This window comes from Bos javanicus, chromosome 5, assembly GCF_032452875.1.
Source record: "Bos javanicus breed banteng chromosome 5, ARS-OSU_banteng_1.0, whole genome shotgun sequence".
Classification (NCBI taxonomy): Eukaryota; Metazoa; Chordata; class Mammalia; order Artiodactyla; family Bovidae; genus Bos; species Bos javanicus.
Window position 1 is genome coordinate 19,836,522 of NC_083872.1, and position 23,143 is coordinate 19,859,664.

General features: G+C 39.3%; 1 protein-coding gene across 5 annotated transcripts in view; it reads right to left on the reverse strand.

Moving 5' to 3' along the window:
* POC1B (POC1 centriolar protein B) overlaps window positions 1–23,143 on the reverse strand; it is a 104,799-nt gene that overhangs the window by 24,636 nt on the left and 57,020 nt on the right. For 3 of the 5 annotated variants that reach the window (XM_061415711.1, XM_061415709.1, XM_061415710.1), the window contains one exon: window positions 11,955–12,035. The exons of 1 other annotated variant lie outside the window; for it this stretch is intronic. In XM_061415711.1, the coding sequence (XP_061271695.1) occupies window positions 11,955–12,035 (81 nt within the window). Of the gene's footprint in view, window positions 1–7,994; window positions 10,476–11,954; window positions 12,036–23,143 lie in introns of those variants that run through there. One more of the 5 variants, XM_061415713.1, reaches the window with a different exon arrangement.

The following is a 23,143-nucleotide window of genomic DNA, read 5'->3' on the forward strand; positions in this document are numbered from 1 at the left end:
ATGTATTGGAGAAGGAAATGGCAACCCACTCCAGTGCTCTTGCCTGGAGAGTCCCAGGGACGGGGGAGCCTGGTGGGCTGCCGTCTATGGGGTCGCACAGAGTCGGACACGACTGAAGTGGCCTAGCAGCAGCAGCAGCATCAGTATACTCAATTTTCTAAATGGTGATTTTTTTAAAACATATTATTTGCTTAAAATTTTTCATGTCATTTAATTGTATGTCAGACAGAGGCTGTTTTCCCTGAGTTGGGAGGAAGAGGGTGTGACTCTCTGATAGATGAGTGGTCAAATGTAAAACAGCTATAGCCTTATGGCATTTATAAATCACAGAATATACATAAACTATTTCTTGAAAAAGAAAGAAGTTTTAAAATAGTTTTAACAGCTTGAATTTTTTCCAGTAATTTTATTGTGTACTGAATTTTATAGAGAGTACACAGAATTTTCTAAAAGTACAAATCTGGAAGACTTAATTTCTTAGTCAAATTCTTCAAAGTTTCAACTGATTTTTCAAAGCACAAAACTGTCTTCACTGTATCTTAAAACAATGCTTAAAATGAATAGTTATTTTTCATCCTGAAATTTCATTAAATGATTATTATCCCTAAAATGTATTTTTCTGAGTTTAGAATAACATTTACTCTGGTACTTTGTCTAATGCTAAATGTCATTTAACATGAATTTATTTCACATAATATCAACCTTAAAGAATGGGCAAAATAGGGCACAGTTTCACTGTACTGAACCTGTAGCGTCAAATAAGAAATTTCCAAGTGAGTTAGGAGGTCTTCACATTTCACCTATGGGGACAAGGTTTACCACTAACAGGACATAATTACTCCCTAAGACGAGATGGGAACTGAGTCTAAGGAGCCGTGAGCGTGGTGGGACTGGATCCCTGTAACTGTGGGTAGTTCTGATCTGAGCAATAGTAGCAGCAAGAGAGAAAGGAAGGTTGGAGGAGACAGTCTGGGTTCTACAAATAGGTGCAGAGCTGTACAAGTGTCTCAAATCACTAGAAAGAAACCCCAAATATTACAGGTTTGAGCAAGCTTTTGAGACTTGTTCGTAAGATTTCCAGCCCAATGAACAGAATATTTACCAAGAAAACATAGCTCAGTTAAAAAAAAGTCAATGGAAAATGTTATTCACTTTATAAAATTCACACTGTAACCAAATCTGATGGACACTGACATTATCACCTATCCCACACAGGAAATTATATCTGTATGTATCAGAAAGAATAGCAGTAACACCAAAGAAACCTTAAACACACACAATTCTTGCCACAAAGAATACTCTGCCTTAAAAAAAGAAAGAAAGAAAAAAAAAAGAACAAAAAATTTTTAAAAAGTTACAGAGTGAGGTTGAGGACCTTGGAAGGTCCCTGAAGTAAAAGAAAAATAACTACAAAGTCCTGCGAAGGAGGGAAAGCCCAGACTCAATTTTTGTCAACTGTCATAATGATGTTCTATACAGTAATTTTTTCCATCATCCCAGAATCAAATCCAGAGTCATACACACACATTTAGTTGCTGTTAAACATGGTATGGATATATAATATTCTATCACTTGACATAATATGCTTTTATTTAACTAATACTCTCTTGAAGGATATTTGATTTGTGTCCATTTTTTGTTGCTGTTGTTTTCAGTACGCTGACATGAATACCCTTTAAGTTTGTTTTCTTTACATCTTATTATTTATTTAGGATCTTTAGTATGATCATTCAGAACCCAGCAGGAAAACAGAAACCACAACAGCTATTTTAACAGAGAGAATTTAATATAGGGAACCCAGTTAGGTTTGGAAGTCTGCAAAGGCTAAAAGGGAGCACAGAGGTGAGAAGAAATAGTAAATGCAGGAAGCAAGGGCCGCTTGGAGCTGAAGGAACAAAGCAAAGAAGCTGGTTTGTTAGAAAGTTAGATACGCAGAGGCCCCTTGCTGAGCTGAGATAGTTTGTTCATAAGGAGGGAAGAGGAATGTTCATTAAAAAGACATTCTGAAAGGAAGAGGAAATGCCTGGCATTCCTTCTCCATCTCTCCTTCAACTTAAAACAAACAAATAACTCTTCTGTGCTTCAGTAAAACAATCCAAACAAATACAGGAAAACTTAAAAGAATTTTGCCACCATAAATGCTGAAACCCACCAAAATTCTGTAGTGATCTGTCTGGAAAGCAGTTTAAAAAGCACATATGATATTAAAGTTGGGCTTTATAGTGACCGTCATTATTTCAACTAAAGGAAAAAGAAAATACTGTAGGAATTAGGAAAAAAAAATAGGGAGTCAAATGATACCAGAACATTCCTCAGTTGTAAAAGTCATTTCAAGTCAATCATAATTTTTAAATTATAGGGGCTGATGGGCTGGCTGGTTTGAAGCAGTTTTCTGTGTGCTCGAGGATGCATGACGGTGCACAGAGAATGGTATCTTCTGAGGCCTGACTCTCTCAGAAAGGAAAAGCCAGGACACTGAAAGACACACACAGAACTAGGCGAGAACCAGCAGTGAGCACCCGTGGCCAGTTCACTCAGGCCATGGGCATTTAATCTCTCTCAAGTCCTAACATATTAATAGTTTACATCACCTGACGTCATAAAGCACAAAGAACTGCAGAAAAATCGATTTCAGCAGACTTGGGGACTACCTCCACCAAATAATTAGCTGTCAGGTGGCTAAACAAAGAAAGGAGCAAAGGCAACTAGCTTCACCGAATAAGCAGCACCGCATAACTCAAAAGCAGACGGGTGTCCTACATGGAACAGCTGAGAGTGAAGCCTACTATTTCCCACACAACTCTAAGGGACCCCCGCCTGGTGTGTAGCTCCAGCGCAGACCTCCCCCCGGGTCGGCAGGAAGCCGGTTAAGGGCTGGCCGTCCAGGAGACAAGCACTTGGCAGTCGTTTCCTGTGTGAAAAGCCCACTGCTGTCCTGCATTCCTCAGGGCGCCTTTCTCCTCCTCTCAGAGGATGTTGCTCTTCCACAGGAAGAGGAAGGAACCAGTTGTTACTGGATGTGTGGGCTGAGGCTGTCGGGCATTTTCAGCATGCCTCGGTCTCAGCTGTGGGAACTGGGGATGCGGCTTAGATTCCCAGGCCTGGGTCAGCCCCGAGTGCGGCAGTTTAGAAACACAGGAGCTCAGGAAGTTGGAAGGCAGAAATGATACCTGGAATTTTAACAGCTCCAGTTCCCAGCAATGTGCTCAATTTCTAAAGGAAATTCAAAAAGGTATTTACTCTGTTGGGCTCCCAAAGAGCATATTTTATAAAATCCTTCTGTAAATTCTCTGTCCCTCCATTTCATATAGAAAAGTTTAAGTCCTAAACCCCTTTTGTCAACAGGTTATAAAGACCAGTTTTATTGCACAAATTTTAAACTAGGACGAAGCCTAAAATTTTAATTAGTATAAAATTTTTGGTAAAAGGAAACACAATTTAAGCTTTCTTTCTCTGTGACCTTGAAACTTGAAGGGAGTGAAGCTCAAATTAGTTAATCCTTAATGGACAGCTAAGTCAAACACTTAGGGACTTATGATTACTATGATTTTTATCAAAAAGTATATTTGGAGAAAAAAAAGAAAGCCTCTGACCCACACTATTAATCTCCCTTTACAGTGGTACTTAGTAAATCAGCTTTTTAAAAAAGCCATGTTCCTTTAACAGACTAAAAAGTTTTAGTTGGTTGCTTTTTTCCATAATCCCAAAACACATTTTTTTTTAAAAAGTCAGTTATCTCATTTACAACTGTTTGTAGTTCTTATAACATATGGGTCATGATGTACCCAAGCAAGGATGAAACTAATTTGAAAACAGTCTCATTCTCTCTAATGTTTTTTCTAAAATAACTTGTATCTGAAAAAAAAAAATGTTTTCTATTCTAAAGGGTAAGAGATTTATGGAACTGTATTTTTTCTTATTTACTTGTTAGTTACCATGTGTGACTTTTTTTTTTTTTAATGCTTTGACAATTTAATTACTTTATTTCTTTTAGTTTCAAAGAGTGAGGTTTTAAAATTATTTCTCAACTCTGCTAAGAATTCAAGTTTTACTCCTAATATCTAACAGTTACACAACTTTTTGAGACACTGAATTAAAAAAAAAAAGTATTACTGTATCTCACTTGATACATTCACTATCATTTGAAATTAAGACTAAATGTCTTAATAACATGAGGCTAAACTGTGGAAAGCACCTCTGTGTCAAGTCCAGAGCTGGGTTTTACAAATGCCTATGTTCAATTTCTTTCAAACACTTAAGAATGGGGACAGGAGAAAAATATTGAGGGCCACTGAACCAATGCCTAAAGATCCCATAAAAATGCCTTTTCCTAAAGCTTAGTAAGGACCAACAACAAAAATACAAACTTTTTTAGTTTTGGAAATCATATGCACTAAACTAACAAGTCAAATGCTACCTTATAAACTATTGCAAAGTTTAAACACTTAAAAAAGAACTTCACCTACCCCAAACTTTAGAAGCTCTTTATATGATAATCCAGGAATGTTATCATACAGAAAAGCAGTGTAAGCAGAAGCTTTGTGCAACATGATTTTTATTAGTTTTCCTGGAAAGGTAAATGGGGTATCTGAGGACAAAATGCTGTATATTGCCAATTTACACTTTCTAAATTACAAATTTTAGTTTTGAGACTTTTAGGTTTGCATACACTATTCTTTCAAATAAGTCTTTCCAAATCTTTGCTTACACAAGCAGTTAGAACTGGAATAATTCTGAACTAGTTATGTAATGTTGTCTAGTAACCAGGATGAACTGTTGCCACAACATCCATGGAGATATCCTCTCTGCATTGGCAAGTTTATTCTGTCTGTCCTTTCATTTTATCAATACATCAGTATTTCTCAGATAGCATGTACTATATGACAACCTCCATGAGATTGGATTAACTTTTTTCTTCCTAAAAGTAGGCTGATGTGACCATCTTTCCAGAAGGGGAAATCAATGAACTTTGCTAAAAAATGCAAATCTAAAGGACACCTCGGAAGGAAGAGAGTGTTTCACCACTGTCCTTCTCCAAGTCAAAGAAACAGTACAGTATCTCTTGCTTTGATTCAGCTGACCACTTTCTTGATCCCAGAAAAGAAGATAGAAAAATCAAAGGTCTTTTTTCTCTCAGCAACTCCTCTGGTAAAATGATGCTGAACCGGGAGATAATCTCGGCCACCCGGAGATTACTCAGGGCTCCACCTTACTGTCCCTGGAGACAGGAGACAGGGAATCCCACAGCTGACATCCAATCTGTCAGGAAATCCTCTTGGCTCTGCCTTCAAAATATCAATACATTCAGAATCAGATCACTTAAAACCACCTCCTCTGCACCCTGGATCAAGCGACTGCTGCCTCCTGTCTGATGATTTCATTAGCTTCCAAACTGGTCTCTTTGCTCTCCTCCACTTCCTTTTCCCAGTTCTTTGGCCACCTGATGTGAAGAGCTGACTCACTGAAAAAGACCCTGATGCTGGGAAGGATTGAGGGCAAAGAGGAGAAGGGGGCGACAGAGGATGAGATGATTGGATGGCATCACCAACTCAATGGACATGAGTTTAAGCAAACTCCAGGAGACAGGGAAGGACAGGGAAGCCTGGTGTGCTGCAGTCCATGGAGTCGCAAAGAATTGGACCCGACTGAGCTACGAAACACCACCACCACCACCACCACCACCACCTTCGCCAGCTGATTTTCAACACAGTGGCCAGAGTGAAGCTATTACCACACTTGCCAATCATGCCTCTTTCTCTGAAGGAAGCCCACCCCCAGGCGGTGGATCCTCCTTACTCTCAGTCTGGCCTTCTATCACTGCGCCCACTGGCCTGGAGTTGCCTCCCCACAGATTCTTCTCATTTGTTCACTTCATTCCTTCAGTTCCTTCCACAAACATCACCGTTCACGTGACTCCTGTCCTGACCACACTATCTAAATGCACCCCTCTTCCTCCCTGAGTTCAGTGCCATCTACACCTTTGCAGTGTTTCTACTGTACTACACGGTCTATTTCTAAAATCTGTGAATTGCTTGTCTCCCCCTCTACAATATAATGTAGGCTTCCCTGGTACAGGCACCTTTTGTTACTCATGAAGTGTGGATTGACAGCTAAAACTCTGTGTGGGCAGGTATGCTCCTGGCATTCTCCCACATCTGCTAGCCCATGCGTTAGGCAACGTCAGAGACTCCAGATGAGACAGACGCCCTCACCTTACTAGGGTACGTATCACATTTTCAGTCACTTCTGAGGCATCTACTTATACCTTGCTTTCCCCACCTGGAATGTCCCTATCAAAATTCTACCCATCTCCAGTCAGGTCAAGACCTGGTCAAAGGTTTTTTTTTTTTTCTTTAAGAGACGTCTTATTTCCTCTAGTCCATTCATGACGTTTTTCTGAATCCTTCTGTTAATAATCTTTCATTTGACAACTGTATACCCTTGGCATCTGGACTTCCCAGGTGGCACTGGTGGTAAGAACCTGCCTGACAATATAGGAGATGTAAGAGACATGGGTTCAATCCCTGGGTCGGGAAGATCCTCTGCAGGAGGGCATGGCAACCCAATCCAGTATTCTTGCCCGAAAAATACCCAAGACAGAGGAGCCTAGTGGGCTATAGTCCATAGGTCATAAAGAGTTGGACACAACTAAAGCAACTTATACTCTTGCCTGGAAAATCCCATGGATGGAGGAGCCTGGTGGGCTGCAGTCCATGGGGTCGCTAAGAGTCGGACACAACTGAGCGACTTCACTTTCACTTCTCACTTTCATGCATTGGAGAAGGAAATGGCAACCCACTCCAGTGTTCTTGCCTGGAGGATCCCAGGGACGGGGGAGCCTGGTGGGCTGCCGTCTATGGGGTCGCATAGAGTCGGACATGACTGAAGCGACTCAGCAGCAGCAAAGCAACTTAGTATGCACTCTTGGCATCTAGTATTTTGAAACCAACACTTATATTGTGTTTTCTCTCTACCTAGGTTATAAGTTTCTTGAGGTCAGGCAGACACCCTGACATCCTGTCTTCAGGATATCATGTGATGCCTCCATGCAGTGTGGCTTTAAATATTTTGACTGATGGAGCAAAGAAAAGAGACTGTAGACTTTGATTTTCTCCTGTAATGCAATTGTCGATTCTCAGTTATTTAAGTAAATTTAACCCGGAAACTGTCCCTAATTCTAAAGAAAGGCATATATTATGTTCATACTCTACACAGTTCCCAGAGAGAAAACGAGAAATGCAGTTGTCTGAGAAGAGTCCATTGTTTTGATAGTCAATCAATGGAACATGAGCAAGATCGACAATTCCATTGCGGTCATTTGTTGGGAAAAAAAATAATAAAATACATCAAAACCTAGGAATATAGTTTATCTAAAAATAACAATTTTAGTAATCTTAGTATTTTAAGTAAATTTTGCTTAGTCAGTATTTTTAAGAAATGCCACTTTATATAGACAATTGCTCCTTGAAAGAAAAGCTATGACAAACCTAAACAGCATGTTAAAAACCAGAGACATCACGCTTCCCTGGCAGGTCAGTGGCTGGGACTCTGAGCTTCCAATGCAGGGGGTGTGAGTTCAATCCCTGGTTAGGGAACTAGAATCCGTATGTTGCATTGCACAGCCAAATAAGTAAAATAAATATGTAGTTTTCTTTCTTTTTTTTTTTTTAAAGCGAGACATCACTTTGGCACAAAGGTCCATATAGTCAAAGCTATGGTTTTTCCAGTAGTCGTGTATGGATGTGATGTCTAGACCATAAAGAAGGCTGCTGCTACTGCTAATTCATTTCAGTCATGTCCGACTCTGTGCGACCCCACAGACAGCAGCCCACCAGGCTCCCCCGTCCCTGGGATTCTCCAGGCAAGAACACTGGAGTGGGTTGCCATTTCCTTCTCCAATGCATGGAAGTGAAAAGTGAAAGTGAAGTCGCTCAGTCGTATCCGACTCCTAGCGATCCCATGGACTGCAGCCTACCAGGCTCCTCCGTCCATGGGATTTTCCAGGCAAGAGTACTGGAGTGGGGTGTCATTGCCTTCTCCAAAGAAGGCTGAGCACCAAAGAACTGATGCTTTCAAATTGTGGTGCTAGAAAAGACTCTCGAGAGTCTCTTGGACAGCAAGGAGATCAAACCAGTCAATCTTAAAGGAAATCAACTCTGAATATTCATGCAAGGACTGACTGATGCTGAAGCTCCAATACTTCGGGCACCTGATGCGAAGAGCTGACTCATTGGAAAAGACTCTGATGCTGGGAAAGATTGAAGGCAAGAGGAGAAGAGGGTAACAGGATGAGAGGGATGGCTGGCATCACCAACTCAGTGGATGTAAGTTTGAGCAAACTCCAGGAGACGGTGAAGGACAGGGAAGCCTGGTGTGCTGCAGTCCAAGGGGTCACAGAGTTGGACATAACTGAGTGACTGAACAACAACAGAGAAATTCCTGTCTTGCTTGCCTAGTGAGGGGAGGGGCTGAGGATGTAGCCACACCACATGTCAACCTAATGTTGAATGGCTCTGTATAATTTTGATGACAAAATCTTGGTCTATTTCTAAAGAATAAATGAAAACATTAAAATACTCAGTGAGAATCTTGAACTAAATAATCTTCAGAAGATCAGAATTTAACAAGTGACAATGTAATTGGAATAAGATTCAGAAGTTTGAGATCATTTTTAAACTATGTCTATGTGACAGCCTTTACAGAAACATTTTTTTTTATCAACAAAGCTTTAAAAATGCAGATTGGGAACAGCTTATTTTGATCCTGAACTATTGTATCAAATTTCCTGCCTGGCATTAGAGACACAAGTGCAAGCCACAAAGATACCAGCTGTTACACTGTATCCCATAATTTCTTCTCTGTTGTAAGAAGGCATCAGAGCACAGATATCAATACACTAAGATCTAGAAATCTGCCTGAATGTAATATTAAATCAAGTCGAAACAGGAACAGAAGCCAATTATTTCTTATATCATAAACAGTGTGCCTTTATCCTATTAATAAATTTCACAAATTAGGTTTTAAAGAGTAATCTTTTTATATCTCATCTTGATGAAAATGAATTTCTAAAGAAATGTTCTTCCAGTCTGCAAAAACCAAACAAATCTCTAAAATAAATAGTAACCACAATAACAAAAACCACCTTAAATACGGCTTTTTTTTTTTTTGGCTTCCAACATTTCTCTGGGTTTTTAAATTATAATCACATGCAAAGTTCACACCACACTAGTGCTTTATGCCAGAATAGAAACAAATATCCTTTACAATTATGCTTGACTTGTTGTGCAGAAGCAAAAGAAAAGCAGCCAATATGTAGAGGAGATGACAGATTAAGAAATACTTACCACGAAATTAGTGGGCTTCCCTGGTAACTCAGATTGGTAAAGAATCTGCTTGCAATGCAGAAGACTCAGGTTCAATCCCTGTATTGGGAAGATCCCCTGGAGAAGGGAATGGCAACCCACTCCAGTATTCTTGCCTAGAGAATTACATGGACAGAAGAGCCTGGTGGGCTACAGTCCATGGGATTGTATTGAGTTCATGGGATCGCAAAGAGTCGGATTCGACTGAGCGACTTCACTTTCACTTTTCACTCTCATGCATTGGAGAAGGAAATGGCAACCCACTCCAGTGTTCTTGCCTGGAGAATTCCAGGGACGGGGGAGCCTGGTGGGCTGCCGTCTATGAGGTCGCACAGAATCAGACACAACTGAAGTGACTTAGCAGTATAGAGAACAGACTTGTGATGGCCAAGGCAGGGAGATGGATTGGGAGGTTGGGGTTAGCAGATGCAAACTATTGTGTGTAGGGTGGATAAAATAACAAGATAAAAACACAGGTTTCTGTGTAACACAGAAACTGTATTCCCTGTGATAAACCATGATGGAAAAGAATATTTTTAAAATGTATATATGTATATAACAGAATCACTTTGCTGTACAGCAGAAATTAACATAACATCGTAAATCAACTACACTTCAATTTGGGAAAAAAAAAGAATTGTCGTCTTGAGGTCCTACCTACTCTGTATTCCTGAGTCAGTTGCTCAGCGGTGTCTGACTCTGTGATCCCATGGACTGTAGCCCACCAGGCTCCTCTGTCCATGGGATTCTCCAGGCAAGAATACTGGAGTGGGTAGCCATTCTCTTTTTCAGGGCATCTTCCTGATCCAGGGATCAAACCGAGGTCTGCAACGCAGGCAGATTCTTTACCCATCTGAGCCACCAGGAAGCCCTGGCATTCCTGAGTTACGGTCCCATAATGTAGACACTTGACTCTGATGCTTCTGCAACACCATCCAGGGACAGACAGCCTGCCATCTCTTGCTAGCTGGAATTTATGCGCATCTCCATAGCATACTATCAAGAACACCAGGATTCCTCAGGTCATGAGGCTTTGCAAAGTTTGAAGGGTACTGGCAAGGACAGTGAGTCTCAAAGTTCAGACCAAAGACTTTTGATGATCTCTTGTATCTTCTAGGACAGAAATATCCAATTTTAGTCTACCAACTACCTCACAGGAAGGCAGCACATCTCAAAAGCCACTTATCTTTTGCTCCTCTCACTACTGGGGCAAAAACTCAACTCATCAGAATTTATAAATTTCAACAGCGGGCCTTTTGAGTAATTCATTGAACATTAATGTATTGAGCACCTACTATAAGCTAAGCACTGTGGCAAGAATTTGATGTCTAGTTAATTTTTAATCTCATAAATAACTTATTAATGCAGGAATGCTCACAGGTTTATTTTGTAAACATGAACATTGTAAGAGATAAGACCACAGACCTGCTTGAGGTCCTAGTGCATGCGTGCTAAGTCACTTCAGTCGCGTCCCACTCTTTGTGACCCTATAGACCCTATAGGGCCCATCAAGCTCCTCTGTCCCAAGAAATTCTCCAGGCAAGAGTACTGGAGTGGGCTGTCATTTCCTCCTCCAGGGGATCTTCCTGACCCAGGGACTGAACCCACATCTCTTATGTGTCCTGTACCGGCAGGTGGGCTCTTTACCACTAGCACCACCTGGAAAATTACCAAAAATTCTTGGGATTCTCTTTGACAACCAGCCCCTAGGCTGACCCTCCAGCTGATTTCCTGTCTCTGGAACTTCTTATGGCTGATCTGGGAGTCTTTTGTGCATGGAATTCACCCTAAAAGACCCTTTAATAAGCAGACTTCTTTCTGACACAGGATAGACTCAGGATAGACTAGTTCTCTGCAGAATTCCTCGACAATAAATACAATTCTTGAGATCTACTGGAAAGTTTATAATATTGTAATGTCAAGGGTTTGTCTTGCTTGTTTTCTTTTTTTTGGCCACATATGAATAATTTACCCCCAATATTTAACTATACTGACACTATTTCAGTAGTGTTGCCAAAGACTATGCCATTCCTCCCATTTGTTTTTAGGACTAGTTTTGCTCTAACAGAATTGATAGCAGAAATGATCTGCCTTGCAAAGATTAAGCACACTCAAAGTGAAAGGCTAAAACCCTCAATTTTTTAAGACTTCGGATACACTGATAAATTGCATGTATGCAAATACACCTTAATTTTTGGATTATCCATCAAGAGAGATGAACAAAGGAAAATGACTACCTTTCTTACAGCTCTAAGGAGAACAGAAGTAAGTTTAGCACCTCCGAAAGGCAATTAGGAAAAAAGGAAATCTGTTCTCCAACAGCACGTGAAATGTCACGTGGACTACCTTAAGAGGAGGTGAGACAGCATGGATTCTCCTGCCCTCAAGGTCCTCAAACTACTTTTCTGGAATCTGGTACTGCTCCCCCTGGTGGCAATTTAGACACATTGTAAGTTGACTTTTCATACAAGGTTTTTTCTAAACTGTTAGGCTACTTAAGTCAATTTTACAATCTTTTCTCCCACACACTTTTTAAGGAAAATGGATTATGCCAAACAATTAAATACCACTTAAATGCCAAAGGAAACTTACTGTGGTAGAATCAAAAGAAAGGATGTCCACAACAGGGGGAGTAGAGGTCTGCAAATCGATTACATCAAGCTTTGGATTAATCTGCATATATACATTAAAAAGGCTAATATTAGATTTTTATACCATAAGAAATTGGATGCCATTTGTAACAATCTAGAGGGTATTTCCTAATATATTCTAAAATTAAATATATTTGTATATTAGCATGGATACAAAATTTTTAAATATTAGCCTATCAAATCTATCAGTATATAAGAAAAGATCACTGTGGCCAAGTTGAATTTATCCCACGAATAAAAAGTTGCTTTTACATTTGAAAATCAATGGGATTCACCTAGAAAGGGCTATTAAAAATAAAATAAATGACCCACCTTAAAAGATGCAGAAAAAAATCCTAGCCAGTTCAGTAAGACAAGAAAAGGAAATAAAAGCATTAAGATGTAAGAATTGGAACAGAAGAAATAAAAATTGTTATTCATATATAATCATCTATAAAGAAATCACAAAAGAATCTACCACTAAATCATTAAAACTAACAAGAGAGTTTACTAGATCCAAAATTGATACACAAAATCAATTACATGTCTGCACTTTAGTACACAGAAAATGTAAATTTTTAAAAATCATAATTTACAATATTATAAAAATTTAAAAATACATCAGAGAAAAACCAAGATGCATAAGACCTTTATGGAAAAATAAAATCATGTGAAGATATTAGAGAAGTTTATTGCAAGTTATACCATAAAGAGCTCAGAAGCAAAGTCCTGTATAAATGAAAAACAAATACAAAATAAAAATGGTGCCACAAATCAGTAGAGGAAGGATGACTTGTACCTGAGACACAGGCTCACTAAATAGATCCCTAACATGTCATAAAAGATGGGCAGCAGATAAATTATAAACCTAAATGGTATATTAAAACTATAAAGTTAATAGGAGTAAATGTGTAAAAATGTCTTTCTGACATGGGGTAGAGAAGAATATCTTAAACTAAAGCTGCAAAAGTAAAGCCATAAGGCCGAAAAAGGTAAAAATGGGTCCATCTTATTTACACCAATATTAAGGATTTCTGTTTCACAATGGATACCATAAAGTTAACAATCAGATAATGGAACAGGAGGAGATACTATGTTTGAAACTGGAAAAGGACAAATATCTAAAATATATAGGGAAAAACCTACAAATCAATGTGAAAATTCCTAAGAAAACATCACAGGAAACCTAACAGTTATCTAGACTATGAAGAGATTTTCAGAAACAGTAGTAGTAATTAGAAAAGGGAAGAGTAAAGCAAAATCCCACTTACTACCTATCAGGTTACAAAAGCTAGAAAGCTCAGTGGTGTGCTGACCCTGTTTATAGAGCATTTTTTGTAATGGCAAAAACAAAAACCACAATCTTGGAGAAACTAACACTACACTGTAAATCAACTGTCAATAAAATAAATAAATTCAAGAAACAAACCACAATCAGAAATCCCCAAATGTTTATCTACAGTAGAACAGATACATAATCATGGGAATTTCTGTCTTAAATTCATTGGAATCCTATACAGCAGTGAAAATGAATGAAATACAACTATGCGTAACAACATATGAAAGCATGAATTCAGAATCCATACATACAAATCTCAGGATTTTAATGTTAAATAAAAAAGCAGGTTGTATAAAAATATACATAGTATGATTCCATTATATAAAGTTTAGAACTGTCCAAAATTAAATAATATCTAATTATTGATTCAAACATATATAGTAAAATTTAAAAGAAAAGCAAGAGAATAATAGAGTGGTGACTACTTCGGAGGAAGATTATTTCAGAATTTGGAAAAAAAAAAAAACAAAACAGGAAAGAAACCACAAGGTCACTAATTATTTACACTAAACATTATGAATACAAAGAAATAAACAAAGGGCAACCAAGATAGCAGAACTTGGTATCAAACAAATGCTACCAACAATGAGAGTACTGGCGAACCTCAGGAAGGGGCTGTTGACTGAGAAAGGCTTCCCATGGGGAAAAGAGAGCTTAAGATGACTTCTTTAGAAAAGTTACGAAAACAAAAGCAGAGAGAGACAGAGATGAGGTTATGGGCCTCCCCGAGCACAGAGGCAGAATGCTGACACAAACGTGCACAAGGTGGCCACGAGAGAGGGTGGCAAGGGTCAAACTGTGACGGGTGAAGGCATTTGGGGAGGCACAGAAAAACTGGAGACTAAAATGTGCGTTAGAAAGATTATGCTGGCGGGAAACGTAGAGTATCCAGAATAAAGTAGGGATGTAACAGTGAGGAGAACACTGCAGCAGTCAGGGGCTGTGGTGATAGGGGCTGAACCCGTGGTTAAGAGGAGTGGAATGATTTCAAAAGCAGTATCGTGTTTGCTCGGTACAGCTGTAGCTTTGGAAACATTATGAAGTATTTACATTTATCCAGCCACTTGTGTTACAGGCAGAGGGGTACACACCCAATAATCCCCATACTGCAATAAAGAAGGAATCAGAACCGTACAAGACAATCTGTTTGGCCGCCTCGGTTTTTTCTGGCCATTCCACAGAGCAGAACACACAGCCTCCTTCCCATCAGCTCTGGGTCCAGAGTTGAAGCAAAGATAAGAAACCTGAGGTGACTTGCGTTCCTTTCAGTGGTGAGCTTAGCTGTCCAGAAAGTGCTTGCAGACGCCTTATTTTCTTTTATCTACTGCCACCTAGTGTAGATGTGAAATTGTTTACCAATGAAAAATTCAATCTGCTTTTGCCATCTGAAACAAGAACTGCTCCAAAAGATGAAATCATATGGAAACGATCAGTGTCTCTCATACAGAAATCCTTGAGTTTCTACGAGCTGGGAAATTCTTGCTATAACAATATTTTACTGTATCGTGCTACAAGTTGCTGCCACATTGATTAAGTGAAGCAGGAAAGTCTCACTAAGTAAAAGTTTATAGTCTTTTCCACAAAGAAAATATGCTGAGACAGTGACACTTACAGTTAAGTTCTTTGCAAGCTAATCTCTGTGAATATTAACAGCACCTTCTAGCTCTCCATTTTTATTAAAGGAAATAACGCTTCAATAACTACAGTTGCCTTGAAATAGGAATCAGCTGCCTCATGAGAGGCTGAGTTTTCCATCATCGTGCAAGGAATTCATGCATGATGGAGGATTAATACAGGTGCCCTCACAGATTCCATCCCATGCCGAGGTTCTGGACAGTGAGGCGTTCATGAGCTAAAAAATTCTGAAGAGCAAGAAGCATGTCCATCCTGTCCATTGTTGCATAATCTAAAGCTACTATGAAGTCCAGTATTTGTTAACAGGATGAAATCAAATTTCGATTCTACTGAAGCACTGCATGAAAATAGTTAAAGGTACAGAATGGAACCAGAGTGACTGGTTGCAGTTCTCATGTTGCTGCTTGCTAGCTCTAAGATTTAACTTTCATGGACCTCAATTTCGCATGGAATAGAAATGGTGCTTACTTTATAGTTTTTAGGAAGACTTAATGGGAGAGGGCGATGGCACCCCACTCCAGTACTCTTGTCTGGGGAATCCCATGGACGGAGGAGCCTGGTGGGCTGCAGCCCATGGGGTCACAAAGAGTCAGACATGACTGAGCGACTTCCCTTTCACTTTTCACGTTCATGCATTGGAGAAGGAAATGGCAACCCACTCCAGTGTTCTTGCCTGGAGAATCCCAGGGACAGGGGAGCCTGGTGGGCTGCCATCTATGGGGTCACACAGAGTCAGACACGACTGAAGTGACAGCCCAGCAGCAGCAGCTGGGAGACAGTAGACGACAGAAGAGCCTGGGGTGCTTCAGTCCATAGGGCTGCAAAGAGTTGGATGCAACTTAGAGACTGAACACCACCACTACCAACCCTTCTTATAATATCCTGCAACTCTCCAAGAATAGCTATTTTGAAGCCTTTCTGTCTCCAAGATCTACCATCATCCTTTAGAATGGCTCTATGTCTTCCCATCAAAATGTGCAAAAATGTGGGGAAGAAAAGTGTCAGGCACACACTAAGTTCCTCCTTCAAGGAGGAAAGTTTGGTTTCGTCTGGGGGTTTGGACTATGTAGCCCAGCTCGTGACAGTCTGAAAAAGACGAAGTCGGCGTGAATTAGTGACGTGCCATTGCACAATGTGGACAGGGTTAAAATACCTTGTATTAAAAATGAGCTTCTTTCCCACCAAGAAAAGAAAGTTGTTCTTATGTTTTAATTAAGACAGTGTGCCCAGGCCAGGAGCATTAACAAAGGCTCTGCAGTTAGATGAGCAGAAAGGACAGAGGAGGGGTCTGACACAGTGAAGAAGATTTTATGCTTTCTGCCTTCTTTCATGTGACCTTCATCTCTCATTTATTCTAAAAGCAATCTGGCCATCACCCTCTCTATCTGTGTAAGAATTAGTAATTTTTATGTGTAGTCAGCTGGTACCCAAGGTCTAAGACTCCGTAAGATTCCACACCTTCAAACAAGTGGTGCCTTTAAAAAGACTGGCAAATGGATGACTTTTGTAAATTGCAAATAATTTCACTCAGAAGATTGAGATTATGTGATTCAAATCAGCCTAATAGAAAACATAATAAAATACAGATCACAGGAATACGGTGTTGCTTCAAACTCAGAAATGAAACCCTTCTGTTACTAAAAAAACGAGGAAGCTGGGGAAATTAGATCATTTAGATGCTATTTATTTCACATTTTCTAATAATATATTTTCATTCTTTTAATTAGGAATTTTGACCTCAAAAAAAGGGGGTTACTTGTTTTCAGTTATTTCCAAAGTAACATATTACTTTGCCTAAAGCTTTGAAAAAAAAAGTTTAATCCATCAAAGTTAGTATTTCAAAGTAAAATTTGCTTATCTTAAATAATACACAGTACAACTTCTATTCTGACACACTATTCTAAGTGACATTTAAAAATTAACAGCCTTTTAGCTATGAGAGATTCATAGACATTAGTTTGAAGTCTTTAAAAAATAATTTGATATTTAACAATTATTTATTCATAATGTTAAAGATGTTCTCTGTCCAGAAAACTTTATACCCTTGCTTTACTTTAAGAGATTTTACGGGAAAAAAATGAACAGTTGGTTGTTCTTATGCAGAATCCTATATCACAAAGTCTCTGGCATTGTATGTCACAAAATCTGAATTTTGACAAATGTAAGCCATACTGTATACTTAGTTTAAGCAGGTAATAAATGCAAAGTGCTCAGGTAGTAACTGATATTTAGTAAATGTTCAATACTCACTGGGCATCTAGTAAGAATGAAGCCTTTTGTTAAATATAAAAAATAAAAACAAATTGGAGTTGTAAGAATATCTTTTTGTACAATCTATATACTCTCTCAGGAAATGGCTCTCGTCGCTGTCCTATATACAAGCCATACTTAAGAGTGTTAAATCATAATTACTTGTAACACTTAGGGAAACAGAACATTAGTTTCCCCAATCATCTTCCATAACTAAGAAAAGGGAAAGAAATGGATAATGACTCTATGAATTGGTCTCTGATCTGCTAGTATTAGAAACTGAATTATGTATCCAGACATTCACTTTCTCAGAAGTGCCATTTTCAAAAATTTTCTTGGTAAATAAATGATGGATGACAATCGCTACTGAAACTTTATTTCAGTCCATTTAGTAAATATGTATAAGTACGTACAGGCTTCCCAGGTGGCTTAGTGGTAAAGCATCCACCTGCCAAGCGAGAGACATGGGTTTGATCCCTGGGTTGGGAAGACTCCCTGGAGAAGGAAATGGCAACCCACTCCAGTATTCTTGCCTGGGAAATCCCATGGACAGAAGAGCCTGGCGGGCTACAGACCACAGGGTCACAAAAAAGTCGGACATGACTTTGAGACTAAACAAGAGCAACAAGTATTTACAGGAAATTTAAACTATACACAAAGGTTGACTTTCTCAAGGCAACAAACATAATCATTCAGTCCCAATGTTCAAGATTCTGCACCAAGTAACTGAGCTGTAACTCCAAGATGAAAAGCCAGTTTTTAATAGATTTTTAAGTGTCTACGTGAAAAATATGGGTATAGAATGGTTCTGCATGGCCTGGGTCATCCTGACCTAGCCATACAAAGCAACCCAGCTAGTTTTACTGCTTTCTGGCTGGATTGCCAGAGCAAAGCTACTGAGAGAACTTGTTGACATCTTAAAGAAAGTCTAAGCACTCTTAAGTGGGCTACGGGCTAAGAGTAAATCACAGAGAAAATGGCTTGAGTCCCCAGAGCCGAGGCAGTGTGATATCACGGAAGTATCACTAGATTAAGGGTAAGGAGAACTGGGCTCAGCCTGCAGCTCTGTCACCTACCACTCTGGAAAGGCAGGTGGCTGAATGGATAAAAGGACAGCAGCAATGCTGCTGATCAGGCCCAGCCAAGCTACAGAAATACCAGAATGAAAAACACCAAGAGTCCATAAGATCAGCGTGGGTGAAACAAGGAAACTCAAGTTAAAATATATTTCACATATACTTGATGTGAATACATTTGATCACAGGGGATCAACAAATGCATCTGTAATTGTAGAAACTGAAACAAAATGTGATAAACCAGAAATTATAATATATTCTTTCAAAAAAAATAAAAGTGGGAGAACCAAGATGGTGGAAAAGTAGGTGGATGTGGAATACATCTCTGTACATAGATGGATCAGGAGTACATCTAGAGATACCTCAGTTCTCACAGAACACTGGCTGAATACTAGGAGTCCTTGGCCACAGGAAAGGACCGTACAGATCTGTGTGTGACTGGGTAGGATGGAAGGAAGGGGGAGGAGAGCACACAGGACCAGACCTGCCTCTAGGGGTCGGGGAGCTGAAGCAGGGGAGAGACTCCTGCTGTTGGTTCTGGGTTTCTAGGGTTTTTTCCTTTCCTTTTTCTCTGATGTTGTGGTTGTTGTTTTTATTATTAGTATTTATATTCAGGCTTTGGGGATTTTTTTTTTTAACCATACTTTTTACTTCTGTTATATATTTCTACTTCTACTTTGGCTTTCTGCTACACTGTCTTTTGAAAATTTTGTGTTGTTTTTTGTTTTCTTTTTGGGGTTTGTTTGGCTCTTTTTGGATCTTTTTTTTGATGTTGTTTTAATATATACAGATTTTTTTTTATATATACTTCTATTTCAAATTTGCTTTTCTGAATTTCTTTTTCTTTTACCATTTTTGTCTTTTTTTCCTTTGCTTTATTCCTCAGTTGGCACTCTGCTTTGGTTCTGCTTTGTTTTGTATTTTAGTTTTGTTTTTAATTGGTGGATTTCATTTTTGCTTTCTTTCGTTTGTGGGCTTGCTCTCTTGTAGTTTGCTTTCTGTTTTAGTTTCGTGTGTGTGTATGTGTGCTCTTTTGTTTTTGTTTCTGCTTGTCTAATTTTGCTTTTACCATTTGTCTGGAGTTCATTTTCTGTTTTTTTTTTTTTTAAATCCCCTTTATTGCCATGACAAACGGCTTATGGGGTCTTGGTTCACTAACCAGAAGTTGGGCCTTAGCCTCTGGGTGGGAGTGCTGAGTCCAGGACGCTGGACCACAAAAGTACTCCTGATTTCAAGCAGTATTATCAGTGAGAACTCCCACAAAAGCCTCCATCCAAATCCAAGACCCAGCACCACTCAACTGTTGGCAGCACCCAGTGCTGGGTGCCTCACCCAAGGAATAAGCAAGACAGGAACACAATCCCAAGCAGCAGCAGGCAGGCTGCCCACAGATACCCCAAAACATACCACCTTACACAGCCCTGCCCACCAACAGGAAAAAACTCACTTCCACTGACTAGAATGCGGGCACAAGCCCCTCCTAACATGAAGCTTACACAAGCCACTGGACCAACCTCACCCACCAGGGGCAGAGACTGGAAGCAAGAACTATGACCCTATAGCCTGAGGACAGGAGACCTCAAACACAATGACACAAAATGAAAAGACAGAGAAATATTGCAGAGTTGAAGGAACAAGGTAAAAACCCACAAGACCTACAGACGATGGGGCTGCAAAAACAAAGAGGAAATAAGCAAACTACCTGAAAAAGAATTCAGAGTAATGATAGTAAACATGACCCAAAAATCTCAAAAATGGAAAGGAAAAAATGCAAGATTCTTTTAACACATTTGGCAAGGACCTAGAAGAAATAAAGAATAAACAGTAATGAACAACACAATTACTGAAATTAAAAATACTGTGTATGTTAAGTCACTTCAGTCATGTCAGACTCTTTGCAACCCTATGGATTATAGCCCAGCAGGCTCCTCTGTCAATGAGATTTTTCAGGCAAGACTACTGGAGTGGGTTGCCATGCCCTCCTCCAGGGGCTCTTCCCAACCCAAGGACTGAACTCACATCTCTTTTGTCCCTGCATTAGCAAGCAGGTTCTTTCCCACTAATGCCACCTGGGAAGCCCAAAGTACTCTAGAAGAAATTATTAATAGAATAACTGAGGCAGACGAACAGATAAGTATGTGAGCTGGAAGATAAAATGGTAGAACTAACTACTGAAGAGCAGACTAAAGGAAAAAGAATGAAAAGAATTGAGAATCTCAAGAGACCTCTGGGACAATATTAAACTCACCAACATTTGCATTATAGGGGGCCTAGTTGAAGAAAAGAAAAAGGGTCTGAGAAAATTTTTGGAGTGATTATAAGTGAAAAGTTCCCTGAGAGGAAAAGAAATAATCAAGTCCAAGAAATGCAGAGTCCCATACAGGATAAACCCAAGAACGGTGACAAGACATATTTATCAAACTAACGAAAATTAACCACATATCCCCATAAGGTTAACAGCTGATCTTTCAGCAGAAACTCTGCAGGCCAGAAAGGAGTGGCAGGATACACTTAAAGTGATAAAAGAAGAGCCCTACACCCAAGATTACTCTTCCCAGCAAGGATCTCATTCAGATTCAATGGAAAATCAAATCTTCACAGATAAGCAAACTTAAAAGAATTCAGCACCACCAAACCAGCTCTATAACAGCTCTATAACAAATGCTAAAGGAACTTCTCTAGACAGGAAACACAAGAGAAAGAAAAGATCTACAAAAACAAACTCCAAACAATGAATGGTAATAGGATCATGGACTTGGTGGCTCAGTGGTAAAGAATTCGTCTGCCAATACATGAGATGCAGGTTTGATCCCTGGGTTGGGTGATCTGCTGGAGGAGGCTATGGCAATCCACTCCAGTATTCCTACCTGGGAAATCCCATGGATGGGAGCCTGGTGGGCTGGGGGTCCCAAATGAATTGGACATGACTTAGTGACTAAACAATAACAACAGTAGGATCATACATGTCAATAATTACCTTAAATGTAAATGGATTAAACAATCCAACCAAAAGACAAAGATTGGCTGAATGGATACAAAAATAAGAACCCTACATATGCTGTCTACAAGAGACCCACTTCAGACCTAGGAACACATACAGACTGAAAGTGATGGGCTGGAAAAAGATATTCCATGCAAACGGAAATCAAAATAAAGCGGGTATAGCAATTCTCATATCAGATAAAATAGACTTTAAAATAAAGACCATTACAAGAGACAAGGAAGGACACTACATAATAATCAAGGGATCAATCCAAGAAGGAAATATAACAATTATAAACATATATACTCCCAACACAGGAGCATCTCAGTACACAAGGCAAATGCTAACTATAATAGTGGAAATAGTAACACAATAATAGTGGGGGACTTAAACACCCCACTCACACCAATGGACATATCATCCAGAAAGAAAATTAATAAGGAAACAAGTCTTAAGTGACACATTGGAGCAGACAGACCTAACTAGGTCTGTCCAGAGGACATTCCATCCCAAAACTGTAGAATATACTTTTTTCTCAAGTGCACATGGAACATTCTCCAGAATAAATCACATCTTGGGTCACAAATTAAGCCTTGGTAGATTTAAGAAAATTGCACTTTTTCTGACCACAATGCTGTAAGATTAGATATCCATTACAGGAAAAAAAAAAACTGTAAAAGACACATGGAGGCTAAACAGTAAGTTTTTAAGTAGCCAATCAGTGAAGAAATCAAAGAGGAAATAAAAAAATACCTAGAAACAAATGACAATGAAAACACAACTCAAAACCTATGGGATGCAGTAAAAACAGTGCTAAGAGGGAAGTTCATAGCAATACAAACCTACCTCAAAAATCAAGAAAAATATCAAATCAACAACCTAACCTTACACCTAGAGCAACTAGAAAAAGAAGAACAAAAACTCCAAAGTTAGTAGAAGGACAGAAACACAAAGATCAGAGGAGAAATAAATGAAAGAGACAAATAAAACAAATGCAAAGATCAATAAAACTAAAAGTTCGTCCTTTGAAAAGATAAACATTAAATAAAAAATAAATTGATAAATCTTTAACCAGACTCATCGGGAAAAAAAGATGACTTAATAAAATTAGAAATGAAAATGGAGAAGTTACAAGAGACAACCAAAAATACAAAGGATCATAACTGACAAGAGACTGCTGCTGCTGCTGCTGCTGCTAAGTCGCTTCAGTCACGTCTGACTCTGTGCCTTCAGTCACGTCTGACTCTGTGCGACCCCATAGACAGCAGCCCACCAGGCTCCCCCGTCCCTGGGATTCTCCAGGCAAGAACACTGGAGTGGGTTGCCATTTCCTTCTCCAATGCATGAAAGTGGAAAGTGAAAGTGAAGTCGCTCAGTCATGTCCGACTCCTAGCGACCCCATGGACTGCAGTCTACCAGGCTCCTCTGTCCATGGGATTTTCCAGGCAAGAGTGCTGGAGTAGGGTGCCATTGTCTTCTCCGGACAAGAGACTACTATATGCCAATAAAATGGACAACCTGGAAGAAACGGTCAAATTCTTAGAAAAGTAAAACCTTCCAAGACTCAACCAGGAAGAAATAGAAAATATAAACAGACCAATCACAAGTGCTGAAATAGAAACTGTGATAAAAAAAATCTTCCAACAAACAGAAGCCTAGGGCCAAATGTCTTCACAGGCAAATTCTGTCAAATATTAGAGAAGTGCTAAACCTATCCTTCTTAAACTTTTCCAAAAAACTGCAGAGGGAGGAAAACTCCCAAACTCATTCTAAGAAGCCATCATCACCCTGTTATCAATACCGAAGATACCACACAAAAAGAAAATTATGGGCCAATATCTCTGATGAACAACCATCCTCAACAAAAT